The 22,931-nt window shown below is 49.7% G+C and overlaps 1 protein-coding gene across 1 annotated transcript in view; it reads right to left on the reverse strand.

Annotated features, from left to right (window-relative positions):
• Positions 1-1,044: 1,044 nt before the first annotated feature.
• The window catches only part of LOC308488378 (uncharacterized protein), a gene marked incomplete at its 5' end in the record, with an annotated part of 143,306 nt that continues 121,419 nt past the window's right edge, over positions 1,045-22,931 (reverse strand). Inside the window, 2 exons of the mRNA XM_081028039.1 lie at positions 1,045-2,206; positions 21,296-21,360. Of these exons, the coding sequence (XP_080884165.1) occupies positions 2,087-2,206; positions 21,296-21,360 (185 nt within the window). The 3' untranslated portion in view covers positions 1,045-2,086. The remainder of the gene's footprint in view (positions 2,207-21,295; positions 21,361-22,931) is intronic.

Genomic DNA, 22,931 nt, shown 5'->3' on the forward strand with positions numbered 1-22,931 from the left:
TAGTCTCTGTCTAGATGCAGAATTTTCTTCTTGGCTCATTATTCTACATAGAATGTGCATGTATCACACACACACACACACCAGTCTATTTTCTACTGTTCCCAGTAGCCGTGTTAGTTTTTGTTTCTTAATGAACTATTGTTTTTAATAAGGAACGTTAGCTTCACCTTCTCACGTAGGACTGTGGTGGAGAGAAGCCCCTGACACCTTGAATGCCTGCCACGTGCACTGTCCATCACACTCATCCGAACGAGGTGGTCTCGGCTGGTTCTTTACACCTAGGTTTTTATTCAACATTGTGCAACCCTGTCACCCTGGAAACAGCTGGTTTGGCCAAGATTGGGACTGATCCAATGGCACCTATCTATAGGCTGCCCAGTAGCCAGCCACAAGGGCTCTGAATGGCAAATGGCCAAACCTATCAAGAGCACCAGAGGGTCATCAAATCACCCAGCAGGGTGACCAACTGTTCTAGTTTGCCCAGGAACGTCCCAGGGTTAGCACTGGAAGTCCTGCATACTGGGAAACCCCTCAGTCCTCGGCAAACTGGAACGGTCGGTCGCCCTCAGCTCGTCACCACAGCAGAATTCTAGAATCAGTGGGTCCTGCTGCTAACAGATCAAGACGACCAGGATGTGACCGTTCTGCTATCCCTGGAAACCACTGACTGCACCTGGATATCTTGAATGACTTGGGGCTTCTTGGAAAGGCCTAGCTGGGCAGCTGCTAGGCAGACTGTTTCTTGTCTATGTTCCTTCCACAGCAACTTGGGATAAGCCAGCCTTTTATGGAGGCAATACCAGTGGGTCTCTGCTCTTTGAAACCCAAAGGACTCTACTACAACAAGTCTGTCTGCCTGTCAGAGAAGGAAGGGAAAAGACCACAAACAAGCCTTACATTTCAAGAGCGTGAACCCTCCGCCAGAGGTCCTTCTCACTCGTTTTGTGGTGAGTCGGAGATGCCAAGACGACCCCATTGCTCCACTGACATGATGTCGAAGTCATTAAATGGTCACACAAACACATCGCCTACAACACAGGGAATGTATATGTGGGTATATATATATATTTAATTCTTTTTACAAAGACAAGTCATCCATTCGCTTTGGAAATTGAAAACGCAAACATCTTTGGCTCTGCATTTTGGCGGACCCATCACGGATAGGGAGGACATGTTTCCAGCCATGTGTATGGTAGCTACAGAGTGAATGGAATAAACAGGACTCGGGTTTCACGGGGCCCAATGTGTTGTCAGGCGTGTGTGTCATCAGCACACACCGGAGGGAGAAGAGCCTCAATATATTCCACCGTTGATGGTAGTTGGGCAGTCTGTAAGGAAGTCCCCTGTTCTGGTGTGGACCCCAACTGCCACCTGAGAGAAGAGGGTCTTCACAGCTGAGTGCGTATCTGTATCCATAGAAGTCACACTCGGAATGAACAACAGTGTTCATTCTCTGCTCCTCCAAATGCACACCTGTGTGTGATTCCAACCGAGACTGCTGAGCATGGACTGCACCAGCCTTCACAATCCAGCTCCCCTGCCAACGTCCCCACCAAGGTCCCTGAGAGCCTGAGGAACTTCTGTACTGATCTGCATAACTCTGGAACCCGTGCGGCCAGATCTCAAATGAATGAGAAGACTGCTCGCATAGCAATGCACACACACTTCCTTAGAAGGAGCAGGAAGAAAACGTAAGATTCCATCTGATCTAAGTGTGGTTAACTATTCACTCTGTATCGGCTGGAAGATAATGGAGCAAACAAGAAGAAGTGTTGAGTCCAAAGGCGCAGCAGCCGTGGAGGTGGGGGGCATGAAGAGGGTGTGGCAGAAAGGCCTTTGTTCCTGGGGAGGGGCGGGAGGGAGAGTCTTACGAGGAGGCAGCAGCAGCCGAGGAAACGTTCTCCACAGAAGTAAAACAAGGCCTGGGATCACAGTGTCTTCTCCAACTGTAGGTCACGTCCCACGATGCATGCGTCTCCAGGCTCAGGCAAGTGAACACACAGCCGATTTCTCAGTGCGAGGGTCTTTGCACTGAGGAATTCTTCACCATATCCAGAGCTCTTGTCTCTTAAGAGATGGTCCCATCTTAGCCAGGTCCTTCAGGGGGGGCCCTGGTGGTATCCGCTGGCTCCGTGAAGCTCCCTGGTGGGAAGAGTGGGTGAGGCAGAGCAGCCCTTGGCCAGTCCTCTGCCAGTCCTTCCGAAGCCTGCAGATCAAGAGACAGCATCAGAGTGAGACTCTGGCTTCTGCTCTTCCAACAGATGTCTTTCAACAATAAGCATCACTTTACTGTCTTTAGTCCGTAATAGTCTAGCTACTGAAAAGAACACAGACTGCTTCCAAAAGCAGGATTTTAGTTAAGGAGGGGAAACGGGCCTATTTGTACAACTCAAGGAACTCCCTGTACACTGAATCATGACCAGGAGCCCTTCACACAAATGTCACCACTACACCCATAGCTGATGTTTTTTTTTTTTTTAAAAAAAAAGAAGTACCACTGAGCATATACAGCCAGCCAAGAGAAAGTGGAAAATTCCATTTTTCCACATGTCACTGTTATATCCGTGAGATGTGGGGCAGGGAGCATGAAGGTGTCAAATCACCCATTGTATAGATGGGAAAATTGAGGCACAGAGGGTGCCAATGTTCTCCATATGGGATGACGAGAGTCTGGTCCCTAATCCTAATGTTCACTTCAGCAGCTCTCTGCTTTGGTAAGTCCCTTAACAACTAATTAGGAAATTATCCAGAGTGGATAGGGGTCCCTCAGAGGAAATGGTTTCACACATTTCTCTTTCCCTAATTCTGATGGCAAATAAATGAAGATGGACTTGGTCTCATCACACTTTCCTCACTTCCACCCATGTCTGCATAATCCCCCCATTTCTGAGTGACGAATATATTTAGTAGCACCAAATGCCTTCAGGGGATGTCCCCATTTTAAAATTGATGAGGTCCATCAATTCAGGCAAGGGACCTATTCACAGATAATCCAGGCTTCATGACGGGTCGCTCGAGTCCAGCAATGGCCATCTAGCCACAGGGAATCACTTGGATAATTATAAATCCATGCACTGGCCAGTACCATACTGGATCGGACGCTATGGATACAGGCAAACCCCGAACAGGCAAACCCCGCCCCTAGGCCATAGGAGAGAGGTAACACTGATCGCGCCGGAAGCCAGAAGGACAGCAGTATCTGCAGAAACTACACTAAGGATTCTGGAGGCAGTCTGGGCCATCAGGTCCCCTTCTGTCCCTCTAGACAGGTGAGGGCCACAGCTCAACCTGTTGCAAGGTCACTCACTTTCCTGTGGGCTTTGGCTAACCCCTGGCAGGGATGTGCGCAGCTGCAGTGCCACCCAGAGAAAGGATGCTGTCAGAGATGGGAAGATGTCACAGTGAGGGCCCGGGGGAGACTAAGTTGGGAGAAGATGATTTAAAGACAGTCCTCTGAAGAAGAGCTTCAGAAGGAGAGAGTCTGCATGTTCGAGTCACCTACCCCCAAAAGCCAGCCAATGTGCCTACACAGAGGCACTCTGCCATTCCAGGTGACAGGTGGCCAAGAGGGAAATCCTCAGTCTTCGTCCAGGTGTTTCCCGGGCCCTCTGGATACTTTCTTTCATTTGGACCCCCAAACACCCTAAACACCCCCCAAAGTTCTGCTAACCTTTCTCTGGTTTTCCTTCCCTTCCTGGGCAGCAGCCCTCTGAGCTGGCTCAGACAGGGCCAGGAGAAGCCTTTCCCCGGGAGATGCATGCAGTTAGCAAATTAATTGGCAGCAGCCCGGTGAATCACACAAGGCCTTCCTTCTTGTTGCCAGGCAACCTCATGCACTTGGCAGTGGGACATTAAACACACAAGAGAATGTTGGGAGGCACTTGCAAAATAAAATAAAAAGCAAAACATACAACACCCCAGACTCATCCCAGCATGGCTGACCCAGCCAAGGGTGGGGGCGGGAGGGGGGTGTCAGGATGGAGACAAGAGAATGAGCCCAGTGAAGGAAAATGAGGTTAGGACATAACCAGCCTAAGCAGAGCCTAACACTTCTTCCCTCCTTCCCACCCCACCCCCCCATCAAATTATTCTAGGTGTAGCATTTGTATTTGGCCAAAGACACACCTCTATTAACCTAGGGAAAGGCAATGGGGGGCATGTGGATTAGCAGGCACCTAGAAATTTGAAGGGTCACCTAGAAACACACAGCCCTGAGGACGCTTGCTGCGGGTCTAACACAGCTGTTTATGCTTCTGTGTTGTGCACTCTTGCCCAGGTTAAGTCACTCTGCCATTTCTAGGGCAGGATCCCCTTCCCCCCCGTCCTTTTCCACTTGAATGTTTTTGTGTCCGTTGCTATGACCACTGGGAGCTGATTAGACACGTCTCCCAACACACTGCCTTGCCCTTCAGACCCTGTCTCTGGCCTCTCTGAAAACTCCTAGGACAGAAGTGAAATGTGACGTATGTTTGGAACAGCTCATGGCAGAAGCGCTGGGGACAAAGGATGGAAGAACAGTAGCAAAAAGCTCCCGATGGCAGGCTAAACAGGAGACCCCCAAAAGAGCCACATCCTAATCCCTGCAACCTTGAATGGCACCCTCTATGGCAAAAGGGACTATGCTGATGTGAATAAATGAAGGCTCTTGAGATGTAGCGTTTATCCGGGATTAATCACAAGAGTGCTTATAAGAGCAGGCAGGGGGAGATCTGACACAGGACAGGGAGCAAGGATGTATGTGACAATGGAAACGGGAGGCTGGAGTGGTTCAAGGAAGCAATCGTGAGGCCAAGAAAGCAGGTGGCCTCCAGAAGCTATTAGGTTGGTGCAAAAGTATTTATGGTTTAAAAGGTTAAAAACGAATGCAAAAACCGCAATTACTTTTGCACCAACCTAACAGAAAAGGTAAGACAATGGATTCTTTCCTAGAGCTTCCACAAGGAACCAGCCTTGGGGATACCTTGACTTTAGTCCAGTAAAACTGGCCTCCAGAACTAAAAGAGAATAAATTGGTGTAGCTTTCTTTACGCCACGAAGTTTGTGGTAATTTTACAGCAGCGCTAGGAAACTAATCTTGTCAATCAGGGCACACGCCCTGTGTATTTCCCCATAGATCTGTAGAAGGGGGTATCCGCAAGGATACAGATAGCCATGGAATGGAGCTAATCAGAAGGGGCGGGGTCCAGAATTTGACTTAGAAAGGTCTCACAGATAACCGGACAGGCTCAGAAGGAAAAGGTCAGGTCTCTGAGAGCAACTGAGGCAAGAAGCAGCCCAGGCTTTGCAGCGGCTCTCAAATTACTTCATCTATGACTGTAACTTGGGCTGATGGCTTAATCTTAGAAAGCCTCAGGTTCGTCAGTATCTGCAAAATAGAGATAATATTATTACCTGCCTTGCAAAGCTCTTAGGATTAAATAAGATACTGAATTTAACAAGGCACGTGGCACATGCCAAATAAATGCTAACTATTAGGAGGATCAGGCATGCACATGTGGGCAGAAGCTGTTAGTTACCTACCCCAATATTTGTTCTCTCCTTTCTACTTAGAAACATAAACAACTCTGAGTTTTGGCGGGCACATTGTGGCCCAGAGTAAAATGTTTCTCTGCCTCCCTTGCAGCTAGCTATGGCATGTGACTAAGATTTGGCCATGTGACTAAGATTTTGTGAGCAAAAGTGTGGTGGGACTTCTGGGAAAGCTGTTCAGAAGGTGTTGGAAGGAGCCTGATTGTTACCTGTCTGTCTTTACTACCTTCTGTTTTCAATGAGGACACGATGGCTGGTGCTCCAGCAGCTATCTTGGACTCTAAGGGGCATTGAAAATGCCCTTAAAGCCATGCATTAAGATGTAACAAGAAGATGGAAGCCTGCCTGGGTCCCTAATAACTCTAGAACTGCCTCACAAGCCATGGATGGCCTTTCTCTGGATTTCTGTTACATGAGAGAGCATGCTCTTGTGTTTTAGTTACTAACTCACTGTTATTTCAGAGTTTTCTAATAACCATAATGGAGACGACATGTCTCAGATCTAGAAAAACAGGATTCTGAATCCATCTAGAGTAGTGGTTTTCAAAGTGTAGACTTGGACTGACAGCTTCAGTAACGAGCACCTGGGAACCTGTTAAAAAGGCAAGTTCTCAGGCCCCACCCCAGACTTACAGAATCCAAAACTCTGGGAGTGGAGTCTAGCAACCTGTGTTTTCACAATTCCTCCAGGTGATTCTGGTGCACACTCAAGTGTGAGAACCACCATTCTAGAGCAAGGTTTTTCAACTCTGGCACCGGTGACCTTTGGGACTGGATCATTCTTTGGGGGGAGTGGTGATGTCCCGTGCATTGGAAGATGTTTAGCAGCACCCCTTAACTCCACCCACTGGATGCCAGTAGCACCCCCGTCTCAGTGGGACCATAAAAAAGGTCTCAGACATTGGCATATGTCTGAGGTCGGGATAACGAGGGTGGGCGGCACAATAACTCCCAGTTAGGAAACACTGATTCTGAATAGTGGTTCGTTTTTCACCTTGGCTACATATAACAATCACTCGGGAAGCTTTTCAAAGGTCCAAAGCTGAGGCCTTGCCCTAACCTGGTTACATCAGAATCTACTAGGGCAGGAAGAGGCAGCAGGTAAAGCCTTCTGGGTGATTTCGACGTGTAGCCGATGCTGAGAACCACTGCACATTGCAGAGGGGCCAGCAGGCCAGGGAGACAGATGGTTTTGAGTTGGGGAAGGTGGTAACACACCTGAATCCTGATTTGGGGAAAGACGTGAGATACTCCCAGGCAGAAACTGTAATAAGCATGACTGTGGCAGACTTGGGAATGAGCTTCTAGTTGCCCAGATGGGGTGACTAGATGGGGGAGAATTCCTGGTGCCTGTGTCACCTCGTTTCCCATCAGAACAGGGTGGACACCTTTCAATGTCTCCCATGAAAAACCACACAGAGCCTCAGTTTCCTCCCCTAATAAACAGAGCACACAAGGAGCCAGCTCCCACGAGGTGCTGTAAACATTAGCTCATGCAACATAAAGAACTATCTTAATAAAGTCAGTGATACTGCAGCAGGGCCCAGGTAGAAAAGGGAGCATACATTCTCCTTCCAACTGGTAAACTCCCCAGGCACCGAAACCAGATTCCTCCCACAAGGATGCACTCTCAGCAAGGAGAGATTTCCCATATATTTAACGTAGCCTGAAAGTAAGCTTGGCGAGGAGTCTGAGCAGAAAGGAAGGCGGGAATTAAATGAGAAACCAGCAATGAAGAAACAGGGAGAGCTGAACAGGTTGATGCTCTGGCTCCTGGAAAAGAAAGATGAGGTCATGTGTCCATCCTCTCTCCTGCTGGGGCCGTCTCTTCCCTCCGTTGTTTCCTTCCCAGCCTGCCCTGCTGAAATGCTGAGCCCAGCTTTTCCTTGTTTCCCTTGGCCCAAACCATTAAGTCCAGGATGTCACTGAGGGAAGCAGAGCGGTGGTGGAGAAGAGGCGGAGAGGAAAGAAAAGGAAGAAAAAGAAGAGGAGGTAGAGAAGGAAGTGAGGAAGAGAAGAGAGAGAGAGAGGAGGTGGCAGGAAGTAGAGGAAGACAGAGGGGCTGGTAGAGGGCTCTGGTGGTCTTAGGGAAACCAAGTCTTTGCAGCCTCAGGATGACTGGCCTCTCTGTCCCTACCTCTTTCAGCCCCACCTGGCTCGCCCAGATGGGAAGATGAGGAACAGGTATGAGTCCGTAACCCATACAGAAAAAGCCAGCTCCCAGTGGGTCTCTAAGAGGCTGAGGCTCAGTGGGATCGAGCCGACCAGTATGTTCCCGTCCTTTTCCCAGTCCTTTCTTCTGTTCTTTCATTCCATTGAAGGCAGCCAATCAGAACAAGACAGAAAAAAATCCTGTTGTTCTGTACCAGTGGTACCCAAGAGGCAAGGAACCCAGGTACCTTTTCTGTCCCTGGGGACTTCTGTTCCTGTGCAAGTCAGTCCAAAGAATGGAGGACTTTGCTGCTGGCATTGGCCATTTCCCGTGTGCCCACCTCCCTTTCCATACACGACTGCCCTTCTCCACGGAGTCGAGATACATTTCCCACTTGACTGAAACTCCTGGGTTCCCTCCGGCATGTAAATGTCCCGACTCTTGCAAATGTGTTAAAAAATAAACCTTAAAAAGCTTCCAGATGTTCTGTTTGCATGGTGGTGCTTCTCTGCTCCTATGTCCATAGGCCAAGGCTCAAATGCTCAGGCCCAAATGAAATAGGAGGTAGCCAAGAGGCACCACCGGGGTGGGGGGTGAGGGGTGGCGGGGAGGGCACCCCTTCACCCAGGACTGCACTCACCCATTCGTTCACCAACTCGCCCTCTGCAAAGATGTAACCTTATACTTCCCCTATATTCTTCCACCATCCCCGCGCCCTGTTTCTTCCATACTTATAGGTGAGACACACATGGCGTCCCTGGAGTTTGTTCCATGTAAAGCAAGAACCTCCAAAAGACTACAAAGGAGCAAGTCTGAGATTCCCAAATGATAAGCTTTCAGGCTTTGTCTTCTCTGAGCACCCGTCTCATCTCTCCCTTAAATTTCTTATACCAACTGCCTTTGTGACATAGAATCAAGGACAAAATGACACGGAGTACCCCTTACACATAAGATGTTAAATCACTACCTGCAGGGACATCTTAGGAACTAGACGAGCCAACACAAGGGAATGGAGCTCATAACTCGTCAAGGCCCCCCGGAGCTGGTGGCCTCTGATCCACATAGAGAGGTAATTGCCAACGGGCAGCCTTGTGCACACACAGCCACACACGCACCCTTCCCAACACGCACACACCTGAGGGTCCAGGATTCTTTGCACAAGGTGACGCCTGCTCCCTTTGATGCCTGCCGGATGTGTTCCCATTGGGCAAAAACCAGACCTCAATAAAACCCGGCATTATCAAGAAGCCGGTGGTTTGTGATTGCACCAGCCTGTTATCTCCATAGCCTTGGGTGGGGCTGCTTTGTGGTTCTCCATTGAAAAGCATTAACTTCTAGGTGGATCAAAGACCCTTCCGAATATCAGCCGACCTGGATCCCTTGTTTGTCCACAGGGGATTGTTCCTAAAGATGGGCTTTAAAGATTATAGGGACCCCAGTTCCAGACTCCCCCTGTCCTCTCCTTATCATGCAGTGTGTCTCTCAGGGGCCATCTAATGGCCAGTCATGAGGCCCTTTTCTTTCTTTAGATGGGCCATTTAACAGTGGAAATCGGGGACTGGCCAGAGAGGGTCCCAGCTCTGCTACAACGATGGGGACCAAGGAGAAAGAGAGACACTTACTTGGAGACGAGGCAGGAATTCTTCTTTCATCTGTGAATCAGGCCAGGGAGGGGATTCCAAAGAGGAGGGCATCTACTTCCCTCTTTCCTCGGAAGGGATACACTGACAGGCGCCCCCCTCACCTGATCCCTGAAGTGCTTTGTCTACTGTCTACTCAGCTGTTTGGGGGCCAGCCGTCAGCCTGCAGTGAGGACACAGCAGAACTTCTGAGTTGTCTCAACCTGGAGTGCCAGGAAAGACTGCCCATCGACATGGGAGAGAAAAAGCACGTGCACTCAAGGGCTGTGGGTGCTAGCAGGCTTCAAGGCTTCCTGAAGTTTCCTCAGCCCCATGGAGGTCTGTCAGCGGTCAGCGGTCAGCTGGAGGCGTGCTGCAGCAGCCATGCTTTTCTTCTTTGCGTTCAGAGTACCTAGCTTAGTGTCTGGCCTGAAGAGGCATGAATGAATGAATGAATGAATGAATGAATGAATGAATGAATGAATGAACAAGTGAATCACCAGCAACATATGCTAGTTATCTGACAAGCGTGGGAGGGAGGTGGGGCACGGACACTTATTCCTACCAACATGAAACACTTCAGGTTACACATGTCACTGGAGACACCTTAGGTTGATGATAAGGAGTCAGATCAAGGTTCAAATCCCGGATCCTGGGCAAGTTACCTCAATCCTCTTCAACCCCTCTGGGAAACAGGTATAACAGTAGTACCTCCTCCATCGCCGGGCTGTTGTGAGGACTGAGTTAAATACTAACGGCTCAGTGAGCGGTGTTTGTCATTAGTACTGTATTTCCCTATAGCGTCATCTCTATTTAAAAAATACAGGCAGCACTTCTTTTCCAAGGAAAGAAGAAGAATATGTCACTACTCTGCTTATTTTCCTCCTATAGACCATACATACCTAAGACGTATTTAAAAAAACACCCTCCAGATCCATATTCTATTATTCCTTTTTTCCCTTTTTTAACCCATAAAGTTGTTTCTAGCATTGAGATGAACCCTTATCTGGATGCCTTCCTCAACGGGCCCTGAACCGTTGGAGAACGCCGGGGGCAGGGTAGAGGCAATGAAGCCAGGAGTGGCGAGCAGATGGTAATGCCCACTCCTGAAGGAGCCCTGCCTCGAACAAGGTGCTACCCTCTAGCGTTCCAGGGGCCGAGGAGCATCGGAACTCTAGCTTCGTTCTCCTCTGGTGTTGAAACGCAACGCTTCTGTCTTTCCCTTGCTTCTCTCATCTTTCCGTGTTCCCTTCTCTTTTAAACCCCTAGTTTGCCTGTCTCTGTCTCACTACAGACCCTACAGCCTGAAGAGCCATGTTAGGTGATCCCAATGGGAAAATGGATACTTATCAGTCTGGTCTGCCCAGCCCCGGCACCTGCACAGCCTGGAGAGCAGGTGGCCCGGGTGCCACGGTGACAAGGGAAGCTGGGCCCCAGCATCCTCTGGTCACGATGAGGCCAGACTGTTCCTCAAGGCTGCAGCTGGGCTCTCAGAGGCCCTGGGAGGTCAGGCAGAGATTTCACAGGACAGGCCACCCACACAGCACATCAGGACCACAGGACTGTCCCCAGGGCCAGCGCGGCTCTGGGCCTTGGCCCTAACTCAGAACACTCCACCATATGGCCTCCCTTGGGGAAGATGAGAGGAGGAAAAGAAGTCACCCGGGACAAGATAGAGTCCCTCCTCCCTCTGAGTGCCAGGGACTCTTCCTGGGTGTTGGGGAAGGGTGGCTAGAACTGTCCCCAGCAGGTGTCCAATAAATGAAATGGGTCACTGATAGCAACATACCCCAGGATGCACTGGGTCTCCCTCTCTGCGCCCCCAGATGTTTCCAAGGTTTGATGTGAACTTCAAAACCCTGAATGCTGAGTTACTTCACACTTTTCTAATTAAAGACCCAAACTGGATTTTCATGTTTGCAGAGACAGCTTTGACCAAAAGTGTAGGCAGCAGAGCAAAACAGGAAGAGAAAGATCTCTGTTGTTATTTCTCCATTTTTCCCCCCCTGGTCTCCTTCCCTCTGGAAGTACGGAGTGTGGGGCGGGGGTGTTGCAAACAAAATCTTGGCAGCCTTGGCTTCTAGGTCCCCTGGAGCCTGCCTGTGTTCTGTTGAAAGCTTTTCTCTTTTCTTTGGTCCCATAGACACCAGTCGCAGGCCTGGTCGGTCCGGGCAAGGGTGGGGGTGGAGGGCAGCTGGGTGAGGCTCTGGGAAAAGAGAAGAAAGAGGCGAGGAACAGATTCTCTGGCACAGCTGCCAAGGAAAGAGTCCGAATGCCTCCTCTGGGCGGAAGGCAACCTTCCCAGGTTCCTGGGCGTGCTGGAACTTGCTGGAAACCAGAGCCCTGGCTGGCAGAACTCGGGTGGACAGTGGAACGAGAATTCAAAGGGGCAGCAGAAGGAGGGGCCCCAGGGGAGGAGAGGGGGAGGTTTCAGTGAATCATATAAATTAAAGACAGAAAGGATGTCAGGCCACCTTCACTTCCTTCCTCTCCTAATGGGAATTATCTCATTAGCCCCGAGCTTCCTAGAGGCTAACTTTAAATGATTCCTATAATGGGGATTTCAATCCATTACCCCCCCCCCCTCCCCAATCTGATCTGACTCCTAGGAGAGCTAAGAAGGGCTCTTAAAGGGACAGTAGCAAAAAGATGCCAGTTCAATCTAACACTGAATACTTTGTCCAAATGTTTCATACAAAGGCAGTATTGCTCTTTCACCTTTTGTATCCATTTACAGGAATTTATTGGGAGAAAATAGTCATGGAAATGGTGATAGGCTCAATAATGACACCCCCATTCACAGTATAAATGTTACCTTACATGTCAAACGGGATTCAGCAGATTGGATTAAGGATCTTAAAATGGGGAGATTACCCTGGATTATCCAGATGGGCCCCAAATGCCATCACAAGTGTCCTTATAAGAGGGAGAGAGAGGGAGATTTGCGGACAGAGAGAACATGACGTCACCACAAAGGTAGATGTTGCTACAGGAATGATTGCTCCCTGGAGCCCCCAGAAGGAGGCTAAAAATCATTTGGGGGAGCTAAAAATCCAGTTTCATTTCAGATTTCTGTCCTCCAAAACTGTATGAGAATAAACTTAGGTTGTTTTAAATCAAGTTGGTTGTCATTTGTTACAGCAACCCCATAAACTAGTACAGATATGAAAAAAGTTCTTGTTTATAAAGATTGTCATCGAAACCTTATTGCACAACAAAAGAAAAAAAATGGGGGGAAAAATTAAAAACCTGCTTAAAGAGAAACAACTACGCCATAGTCCTACAATGAAATACTAAACAACCATAACTATCCTGCAATACTATTTAATAATAAAGGATTAATATCATATAACTGAGCATGGATCGTAAATACTTTCCTTGCCTTTTTATACATTTTTCTAATGGTGAGCATCTTGTAATTACTTCTGTCATCGTATAAGTCACATACTTATTTGCAGGGTGGTGTAAGGGTTGAGGATTGTTTGATCCCTTTCTAGGAACACAGAAGCAGGAAGTAGGGACAGTTTAGTGGAGACAGATCAGAGAATCCAGGGTTGGTACCTTCCTGGGCTCTGAAGATGTCAAAATCTCTGGCAGAAGCGTTGTCCTCCACACACACTTCTGCCTGGCATCACTCCAATATCTGCCTCCATCTTCATGTTGCCTTTTTCTCTGTGTCTGTTTCCCCTTCTCCTCTAAAGACTTGTTATTGGATCCTAATTATATCTGCAAAGCGCCGTTTTCTTACTAAGGCCACATCCTGAGGTTCTAGGTAGAAATGAATTCGGGGGGGACAGTAGAACTGAACCCAGTAAAGATGGCTCCACTCCCACCCCCCTCCAAGTCTCAGCAACTTCACAAGGTCTTCTTTGATTTTTCCAGGTCCCCGAGGTCAATCTCTCTTGGAAGTATCCAGAGACAGACGGAGTCTCCCTAACTGGACTTCCCAACAATTAGAGTTGCCAATGTTAGAGTGGATGGTCTTAGGAGAGATCAAATTCTCCGCTGCTGAAGCGTTCACCCAGAAAACACATATCTGGAAAGGCTTAGAGGAGATCCTGGGTCTGCATGGGATGTGGAATTCGGTGGTCAAAAAGGGTTTGGCTTGACGAGAGCAAGGATTATACCCAATGCACTTAGCACAGTGCTGGGCATAGAAAAGGCACGAAATAGATGCTTGCTGCCCCATCAGGAATGCTCCTGTCAATCTCCTTTCTATGAATGCATGGAACACTACACAGCAAAATAAACTAGAAATCAGACAATTCGTATGTTCAACGACAGCTTGTTGAAAACCTCCTTGGTATACTGCACTACCAGATACAATCTGATACTCCACTGTGCCTCTCTCTTCTTTGATGGCAAGAAGGTGACAAACCAGGACAAATTACGTGGCCGGCAACACCTAACTCAGCACCTGGTAATTCTGAGAAAGGAACGTGGCACCACCAGGGTGTCTATATGGGCAGTTGGAGGGCCCCTCGGGAAAATCTAAGAGATAAGGACCTGGGATCTGTTTTTGTTCCTGCCCAGCCCACAAGGGAAGGGCGAGAAGGCAGAGGAGCCACTGTGTGCAGCAGCCACGGGCAGGCTGTCGGTTCACGCTGGAGCCCAGACACAGCACACCCACAGGCAGTGATTTATCGGCTGTGGGAGGCCCCGGAAGCTCTTAAGCCACAGGTGGGTGCCCGTAAAGCCCCCTCCCGGATGAGCACAGACCTCAGGCCCTGCTTTGCTGCTAAGCACCGTCAGCACCCCGGTGCCTCAATCCCGAGCTGGGTGGCCTTTCCCACTCCCCAAGCTTTGTCATGTGCTCGGTGATCTCAGCTGGCCTCACACAAACTCTGTCAAGTAAGCAGGACAGGTGTTGTTGTTATTCCCACTTTACAGATGGGGAAACTCTGCCGGGGCGGTTCGATGACTTGCTCACGGCCACCCAGGCAGGACATGTCCCAGTTGCTAGTCCAGTGCTCCTTCCATAGACCAGGCAGGCAAATGGTGTCCCACCCTCTCTGTATCGCCTGAATACTTCAGGGCTTTACACGGGTGGCAGCAAGTACCAGGGGATGACTCTCCTCTGGGCACTGGGCTTCCTTTTGGACACTGGGGAGCCTGACTCACTAAAACTCCCACCTCTTTTTCCTCCCACTCGAAGGTTGGAAGTGAAAGGGCATGGGCCAGGCGGGGGCAGGCATGGCTTGTGCCTGGGCTGGGCTTTCCCGCAAAAGCATGGAAGCATGCTTTCTGGGATCTAGGACGAGAAGCCGCCCGTTGTGTATTTTTCCAGGCATAGAGAAAGAAAAAGGAGAAGGCAGATTTCTCCTGATTTGCATGCCTAGCTCCACTCAACAAGCCCCAGCCATCCCCACCTGCCCTGTAGAGGTCTTCAGAGCTGGGCCCTCTGTTTCACGAAGCTGCCCAAGCAGCCGCAGAAAGTGGTTCGGTGACTGCTGGCGCAAAATGGAGCAACACTACCCTCTTCGGGGCCACAGGTCAGTGGGGCAGGAGTTAGTGATCCTCAGTTAAGGGGCCTCCGCGGGAGGTGGCAGAGCTCCTTGTTGGTGGGGCCCCCGGACCTACATAGCCGCTCTGCCCGAAGGCATTCACTGCAGATCTGACTGAGCCCCAGGGACCAGGTCTCTAGAGGTGGCCCCTACAGGGCGGGGAGTGTAAGGCAGGGCAGGCAGGGCCAGCCCCAACCACAGCCTGCTCCTGGAATGCCCAGATTCAGGCTGATCTTTCAGCTCAGGTTTCCCCTCCCCAAGCCATTTCTTTGTCCCCTTCTTCTCCCCTTGTGGCAGCTGCATCCCCGAGGGGCACCATGGGAGATGCTGTACAACTAAGAGCTCCATGGGCTCTGCTGCATTTGGGGTCAGGCTGGAGAGGAGCCATAAGAAGGTAAGTGGATGGTGTACGAGCCGTGAAAAGTCAAGCTGCCTCCAGCCATCTAGGCCAGCGTCCGGTTCCCATGACACTCTTCCTGGCAGCGTTAATAACTAACCGCGTCCCAGACAGGTGCTGGCGGCCGGGCCTTAGGAGTTCTCGTTCAGGGTTGAAAGTGAGTCATTTCCCTTTTACAGTTTGCTAGCAGACTGAGTCACCTGGAGGCCGACCCTTTCACACAAGCTCTCACACTTTGGTTAAGGAACGTTCATGTCCATACGTCCAACCACCTATTTCCCAGGCCAGGTGGGCCCTGTGGAGCTGACCCTCCTGGTCTAGACCAAACAGCATCCCTGTGACCGGCCTCTGCCCTTCCCCACTTCTCATCCCACTCCCTCAATTGGGACAATGACTCACTGAGAGAGAGAGAGAGAGAGAGAGAGAGAGAGAGAGAGAGAGAGAGAGAGAGAGAATGAATGTGTTAGGTCCATGTCACTTTTGACCCTTACCCTAAACACTGTTCTCATACCTTCCCAATCCAATTTGAACACAAGGAAGACTAGAAGTGGAACGTTCCAGAACTGATGAGCCAAAGGACAAAACTATGAAGTCACCTTCATCACGCTTGGAAAGGACAGAGGCTGAATGTAGGTAAAGCAAGTCCCACGACTGTTAACATGCTTCCCTACTTTCTGTGGGAGGTGGGAGGCAGGACTGGCCACCAAGGCCATGACTCTGACACCGGGCTCGTATGTGGGCTCTCAGGATGAATCACACATAGACATCACGGAAACGTCAAAGAAACTCATCTTCTTTGGGGACTCCTTCCTTCTTCACTCTTATCGTCTTGCTTATGTTTGTGTTTTACTTTTAATGGAAGAGAGAGATTAAGAAAGAGGAAGAGGAAACGTGGAAATAAAAAAAAACAGGAGAAAAACTCACTGGAATAGTCTGGGGATTTACTTTTCTGTCAACCCTCAGAAAGTCCCTCTTGCTACCTGGTTTCTAAAACAGACGATAAACACAGATGACATCAGGCTGGACTGCACAGGATGTCTCACCACCAGCTCCCGGCAGGTATGAGACTGACAGGTTGAGAAAAGATGACACTATTTCTATCCTTAGAAGACGAAAACCGAGGAGGAGCAATGACAGCAGAGGCTGAGCACTGGGTGTGGTGGGAAATCCGACTCCCTGCCAGTCGCTGGCCTCTTGGATGAACTCCGTTTGTCTAGCTGGGACGACACGGAGCCCCCCCACCTTATCTAGCTCTGTGTATTCCCCCATCTCTCAGGTATCACAGTACATATCACCCCTGGTGTGTGGAAAGCCGGGGCTTCGGCTCTATTAGCTCCGTGGAGCCCCCGGACTTTCCAAACTGAATTTTGAAATCCGCTTGCTGTGGCAGTGGCTTTGGCTGGACCCTTGCAGGGGGTGAAGGCCTTTCCCTGCCACACATACACGTCTCACACATCCCATCAGAGGCCTTGGCCAGCCAAGCTGTGTCGATAGCACCGAGGGTACTGATGCCAGAAGAGAAAGACTCCACCCCCAGCGGCGGGCTCAAGAGACCCAGTGAGTCATGATGCCTGACAAGGGACCAAGATGTCCCAGGGCAAAGTGAGAGGCCTGGGGACGGAGCCTGCTGCAGAGACACAAGCCATGGTGACTCACATTTGGACCCGAGGGGAAGTGCTGTATGTGAGTCCTCCCATCCCCCAGGTGAAGTCATCCCCACTGCTGCTCAGAACTGGGACCTGCTTCTTTCTCCCACAGCCCCAGCTGGCTTTTCATTCTCAATTATGGTTATGGCAGAAATCATCATTTTAGCCGCAGCACCTCTCCCCTACCCACCACACACAGGATGGATGGATCGGAGGAAAGAGTGTGTCCTGTCTGGGCATCAGATTTTTCATCGGTACAAACAGTTCTTCCTTTTGATGATCTCACACAAGAACCTTTGGGGCCCAAAGGCAGTGACGGTGACTTTGAAAGGAAGTAAATGAAATCACTGCAAGTCAGGAATACGGTACCGTTACTGAAACAGCTGCTGCGAGGTGGACCCAGCCATCGGGCCACCATCTTGCTCCATACATACGCCTGGACCATTGGTCTGGAAGTAAAAGAGTGCAAGGCGCTGGGTAGGAAAGTGTCCCAAGCAGAGTCAGTGCTCAGGCGGGAGGTGGAGACATTCAGAAATACACTCAAGCTTGGGGGAAATATATAGGTAAAACTCCCACTCTGCCCACTGCCTTTTCCTTTCTCTAAGCATTTCCAACAAAGCATGTTTCTAAGGTGTCCTCAGGTAGAAGGGGGTCCTGGCTACTATCCTCAGCTAGCTCTTCCACCATATGTATGAGGACAGAGAAGTCCCCCAAAGAGGGGCACTAGGCTCTCCCTTACGTGCTTGGTTTCAGTGTACCTGCAGTCACAGGAGATCCGCTAACAATCGCCAAGACCATCCCGCCAAGGTCATGGCGGAAGGGTTCTAAGAAAAGACGCCGTCTCAGATATGAGCTCTGGAACACCCTGATCTGCCTCACCTGGGTGGTCACCACGACCTCAGGACGGGACAGACGAAATAGGAATAATGACATTCCTGCAATTGTCCCATGCATTCCTGTAATTGCCAAGTCCCACATTCTTGGAGGGACGAGGAAGGCACAGAGATTGCAAGGGAATAAGGAGAACCCCCGAAGGGCTTTGGGGAGACCATACCCTTGAGCAGCATTGGCCACTCCGTGGTGTGATACTGTCATCGTCAGGGGTCGTTTAAGAGCAGCGTGCACCGCTCACTGTCCGAACACAATTAGAACAAAAAAATGGGGGGTGTCTGGCCTCTCTTCTCCTATAATTCTTCCCTCCTCCCTTATTCTTCCTCTTTCACTTGTATTCTTTGCTGCTGACCCTGCAGCCTGCCCAGGTGACCCCTCGTGGCTCTGCAGGCAGGAAGGAGAGAAGACTGCCTCTCACATTAAGCCATGATCCCAATGCAAGAGGCTACCTGAATGAGGCAGTCACAGTGGTTGAGAATCAGCCTTCGAGAAGCTTCATCATGGTTGTCAGCTCATCACCACTCCAGAGGTCCTTTTATGGTCCTCTGTATGTGAGTGGAACAGGCACCTTCCATGCGCCCTCCCACCTCAGCTGCCCTATTCCTCTCGGCTTCCATACCAGCCCCTGGTAAGTCGGATCACAGCACATTTTGCTCAAAACCCTGCTGTCCTGTGGCTCTCAGTTCCTTTGGCAGGAAAGCCTGACACCCAGCCCCCTGGCTTTCCCTAATCCTGGCCTCATCCCCAGGTGCTCAGCTCCCCTAATTAGCTCCCCCCAGCACTCTTGTCCTCAGACACACCAGCTACGCTCTTGCCTTGGCCCTGATGTACCTGTTCCCTCTGGAGAAATCTCTTCCCCTAAACATTCACGGGCCTCACCCACGTCCTTCAAGCCTGAGTTCAGAGGTCACCTTCTCAATACAGTGTCCGCCCTATTCAGCGCTGCCATCTGCCCTCCACTCCCCGCCCAGCACACCTGAGCTGTCTTTCCTGCCTGTTTCTATTTTTTTCCCACAAAGCTATCCCCTTCTTATATACTAAATACTTTATCTAGTCACCATTTTGCTATCGTCTACCTCCCCACCGACCATACGCTGAAACACAAGCTCCACGAGAACAGGACTGTGTTCTCTGCCTAGAACCATCCTGACCCACAGTAGGCACCCAATGACTACCTGTTAGATGAATGAATGAATGAATGAATGAACGAATGAGGGAATCACAGCCATTCAGACGGACTGGCATTCAGGTTGGGGTTGCCTGGGGAGGGAAGGAAGAGGGCTGGCTCAGGCAGAGGGTGTTGTTTTCAGAAAGGCAGTGCCCACAGTTTGCCTGGAAATCCCCTTGGAGTCACTCATTAACTCCCCCCTCCCCCGCCCTGCAACCTGCCAGTCACCCAAACCCAGACAGCAGCATAAAAAGATAATTTAAGCAACTGACTCTCCTTTCCAGGCCCCTCCTCCCACCAGGTAATCCATACCATTGTCTGACTACCTCGTCTGTACGGGATCCTAAAATGAGCAGTGCAAAGGGATGGACGGAAAGAAATACCCAAGTAACAGATAACAAGCCCCATTCCCAGCCCCGCCCACTCTCAAGGCACTGGCTGGGGAGGCAAAGCCTCCATTGCAGGTGAAGTCCTGAAGGTGAGATGATGAGCCAGGTGAAGGAGTGGCCAGTGCCGCGGGGCACTGTGGTCGGTGGGGGTGGTGGTTGAGAAGGAGAGGCACATGGGGGGGGCATGGGGAGAGGGTGTGATGAGCACACAGGCCAGGTGGGAAAATGTTCCAGTCTTGGAGGTAGGATGCAAAGCAGGTGAGCTGGGCTGAAAGGATTCAAATCAGAGTGGGAAGTGGGGGGGGGGGGGAAGGGTGACAAGACTGAGCACCGAGGGAGATGTGATCGCTGAGACAATAAGAGAAATGATAGTGGTTGGGTTTTTTTGTTTGTTTGTTTTTTGTTTTGTTTTTTTTTTTAGGGCAGAAGGTGACAAATACTGAGTTGAAGAAAGAGGTTTAGGAAAAACAAATAAAATTACTTTGGGAAAGAAAGACTGGAATTCCACAGGTTGGAGCCCCGAATGGGTACCTCAGCGTGTGCTCCCAAAGTCAAGAACAGTGGGGTTGACTGGGAAAAGAGAAGACAAGACAAAGAGCAAATCGGAAAACCACTGTGGAGTAACTGTCAGGACCCAACGTCCTGGTGGATGGGGGAATGAACACCACTGGTCATCTTCCTTCTGACTGACCCACGTGGAATAAGACAAATAAGGAAGCGAGCTAATAGGTAGGGCACCTGTTATGCTCTAGACATTCTATTTGTGTTACCTCAATTAACTCACAACCTCCCCTGAGCACAGGGTGTTAGCACCACCATCTTACAAAAGAGGAAATCAAGGATTAGTAATTTACCCAACATCATATCCAGACTAATAAGAAAAAAAAAATCCTAACATTTACCAGTACTGTATGCTTAATGTATCCCAGGCAGTGTGCTGGGCACTTAACCCTGTGTATTCTCTCATTTCGAGTCACAACATAGCAAGGATTATCTTTATTATCCCCATTTTACAGATATGGACACTGAAGTCTGGAGAGGACAAGGTCAACAGCCTGTGGTCATAAAGGGAAGAAACAGTGGAAGTCGAGTTTGAACCCAGGCCTTCTGGGTCCATGCTCTTTGCCGCTATCCTAGACTAATAGCGGCAAATTTGCAACCTATCCTGTCGAGATTAAAGCCCTCCAGTGCGCCTCACAGCACTCCCTCTCCCAGGCTCCATAGGAGAAATAGAGACACTTTGCGACCACCAATCGAACATACCCACGTTCTGAGCTGCCAGGAAGTGCAACTGCTGTGGATGGTGGGGTCTAGACAGCTGTGGCCACATCCTGCTTTATTTGTAGGACCAGACTTCAGTCAGCAGCATTCCCGAAAGCCCTAATATCCCCTGTAATCCCACAGTCAGTCTCGGATCTCCTGAAGGTCAGCAGGTGCAATCCACATGTTCCTCTGTCTCCTGGACCTGCAGGCTTTGAGCCACCTACGTGGTGGCTCTCCCTGCACGCTGCCTGTACGCTGCAAGACCTCTGTGCCCTGCTTTGGACCCTGTGTCTAAAAAGTGGGTGGCAGGAGCCCGTGCACACTGCACCGGGTGGCTAGACCAATGCACTGTCCCTCGGAATGGAAAGAGAACACCGCGTTGGTGTGGGTTCTGGCTTTGAGTCCTGGCTCCCACGCTAAATAACTGCATGACCTTAGGTGAATGACTGTACCTCAGTTTCCTCATCTGTGGATTGGGTGTAACATGACTGACCTGCTAGGTGTGTGAGAGGTGAGAAAGAGCTCATCTGGTCTGGGTTGACAGCGATGAGTAATAGTCACCTGTTTCTGGGCTTTCTCGGATGGCTAACCGCAAGGCTACCTGCTGCTCTCCACTCAGGGCTGGCATGCAGGTACCTGAGGGATGTCGGGGCAAGGGGATATGCAACAGAAAAGAACATGCCCCCCAAAGCTTGAAGAGCAGCAGGTGCTCTGATTGCCTTGCTACTCAGACTCACCTTCATTTTCATCCTGTCTTGGTTCGAAGCACCTTCCCAGGTTGGCCACAAACCTCTGATTTCACCTGGAAAGAGAAGGGGAGAGTTCAACCGGGAAACGGGATAATGAAACTCATCTTCTAACTTTTAAAACGTAGAGGGAGTGGACTCTGAATGTCAGACAGCCTCCCAAGGACAGAGGAGTTTAATAACTGTTTATTCTTCACTACAGAATAAAACTACATTAATTCAGAATAATGGGAGAAATCCATTTCTTATGTCAGTCGTGGACATAAGAAGTATATTTTCAAAAAAATATAGGTTATCACCATAATAAACTAGACCTAGACTAAACTAAGATGTAAATAGATAGTACTTTTTTTCAAGTTACAATAAAACTTAAGTTCACAATGGACTTTTACTACAAAATCACCAATTGCCAGAATTCTGGGTTGCTCTGTTTTTATTGGGTCTTTTATTCACAGGCTACTAGGATGCCATCTGAGTTTTCCTATGTTCTGACCTTACGATACGTCTGAATTCATTAAATGGGGTCACGCATGACGAACATCTAGCTCTGTCCCCAGGCCCTGTCGTGCAGTCAACAAATATTAGCTATGCTTTTATTAATTGTACTCCTCTGTGGCTTTCTGGGGAGTGAGACTATTCCACACCATCCGTGTAAGTCCTGGGCAGATGTGCTCCGTGATCAGCACAGATGCTGTTCCTGCTGAAATATTTAATCTTTAAATCCGACCTCTGTTCAACCTAATTCAGACACCAGAAAGAGTAGTATTTCAAAAGGTGTTTAGAGATAATAGCCCCATTCTCAGCTTCCCCATCATTAGGCTCAAAGAAATCACTCTAGACCCTTCGGTTGGCACACGAAAACAGAGAGAAGAAAGACAAGGGGGAAAAACAATACCATCAGATTTGAAACAGAAAACTTGTAACCTTCACGCACAAGAGAAAGGATTGTTTGGGTGGCGTTTTGTTCTTTCGCTGGGTTTACACATACATCATCTCGGGGCTCAGATCCCTCCAGTGCTTTCTAGAGTTACTGAGGACAGGGGCTGGGCTGATATCCTGCAGCCACCCCATCGACAATGCCGACTGCCAGATCGGGGTCCCCTTGTGCTCCAGCACTCCGTCCGCCAATCCTGGGGACACACGTTTGCTGGGTTCGGCTTCCTCTACCACACCCATGAACTAATTCCAGGACCAAACTCGAATGCAATATAGAGCTCCTGACTCCAGGGCAAAGAATTCAACCATTTTACCTCTGGTGAACCTTGTGACACTTGGGACCTAACTAGACAACTCACAAATGCTAGAAAACTCATCAAAAAGAAGCAAGCAAAACCACAAGACACCCTACAATAACTCCAAGGGCACCAGAATGGATTCCTCTTCCCATGATTACCCACACACCCAACCCACGTTCAGTTTATTAGGTGGAAAGCATCCGATAAACTCGTGCAAACTACAGCCGAGACGAATGGAAATGTTTGCAGCCTTACCCTTCCAGGGGAGATAGGAAATCCAACAGAAGGAAATTTAAACTCACCCTGCCTCCATGATGTTTCAATCCAGCCAATTAGTAGCAGACACTGGGGAGGGGGGGTGGGAGACTGGAGGGGGTCTTCTTTAAATCCTT

Source organism: Rhinolophus hipposideros (genome assembly GCF_964194185.1).
Source record: "Rhinolophus hipposideros genome assembly, chromosome: 20".
NCBI classification, from domain to species: Eukaryota; Metazoa; Chordata; class Mammalia; order Chiroptera; family Rhinolophidae; genus Rhinolophus; species Rhinolophus hipposideros.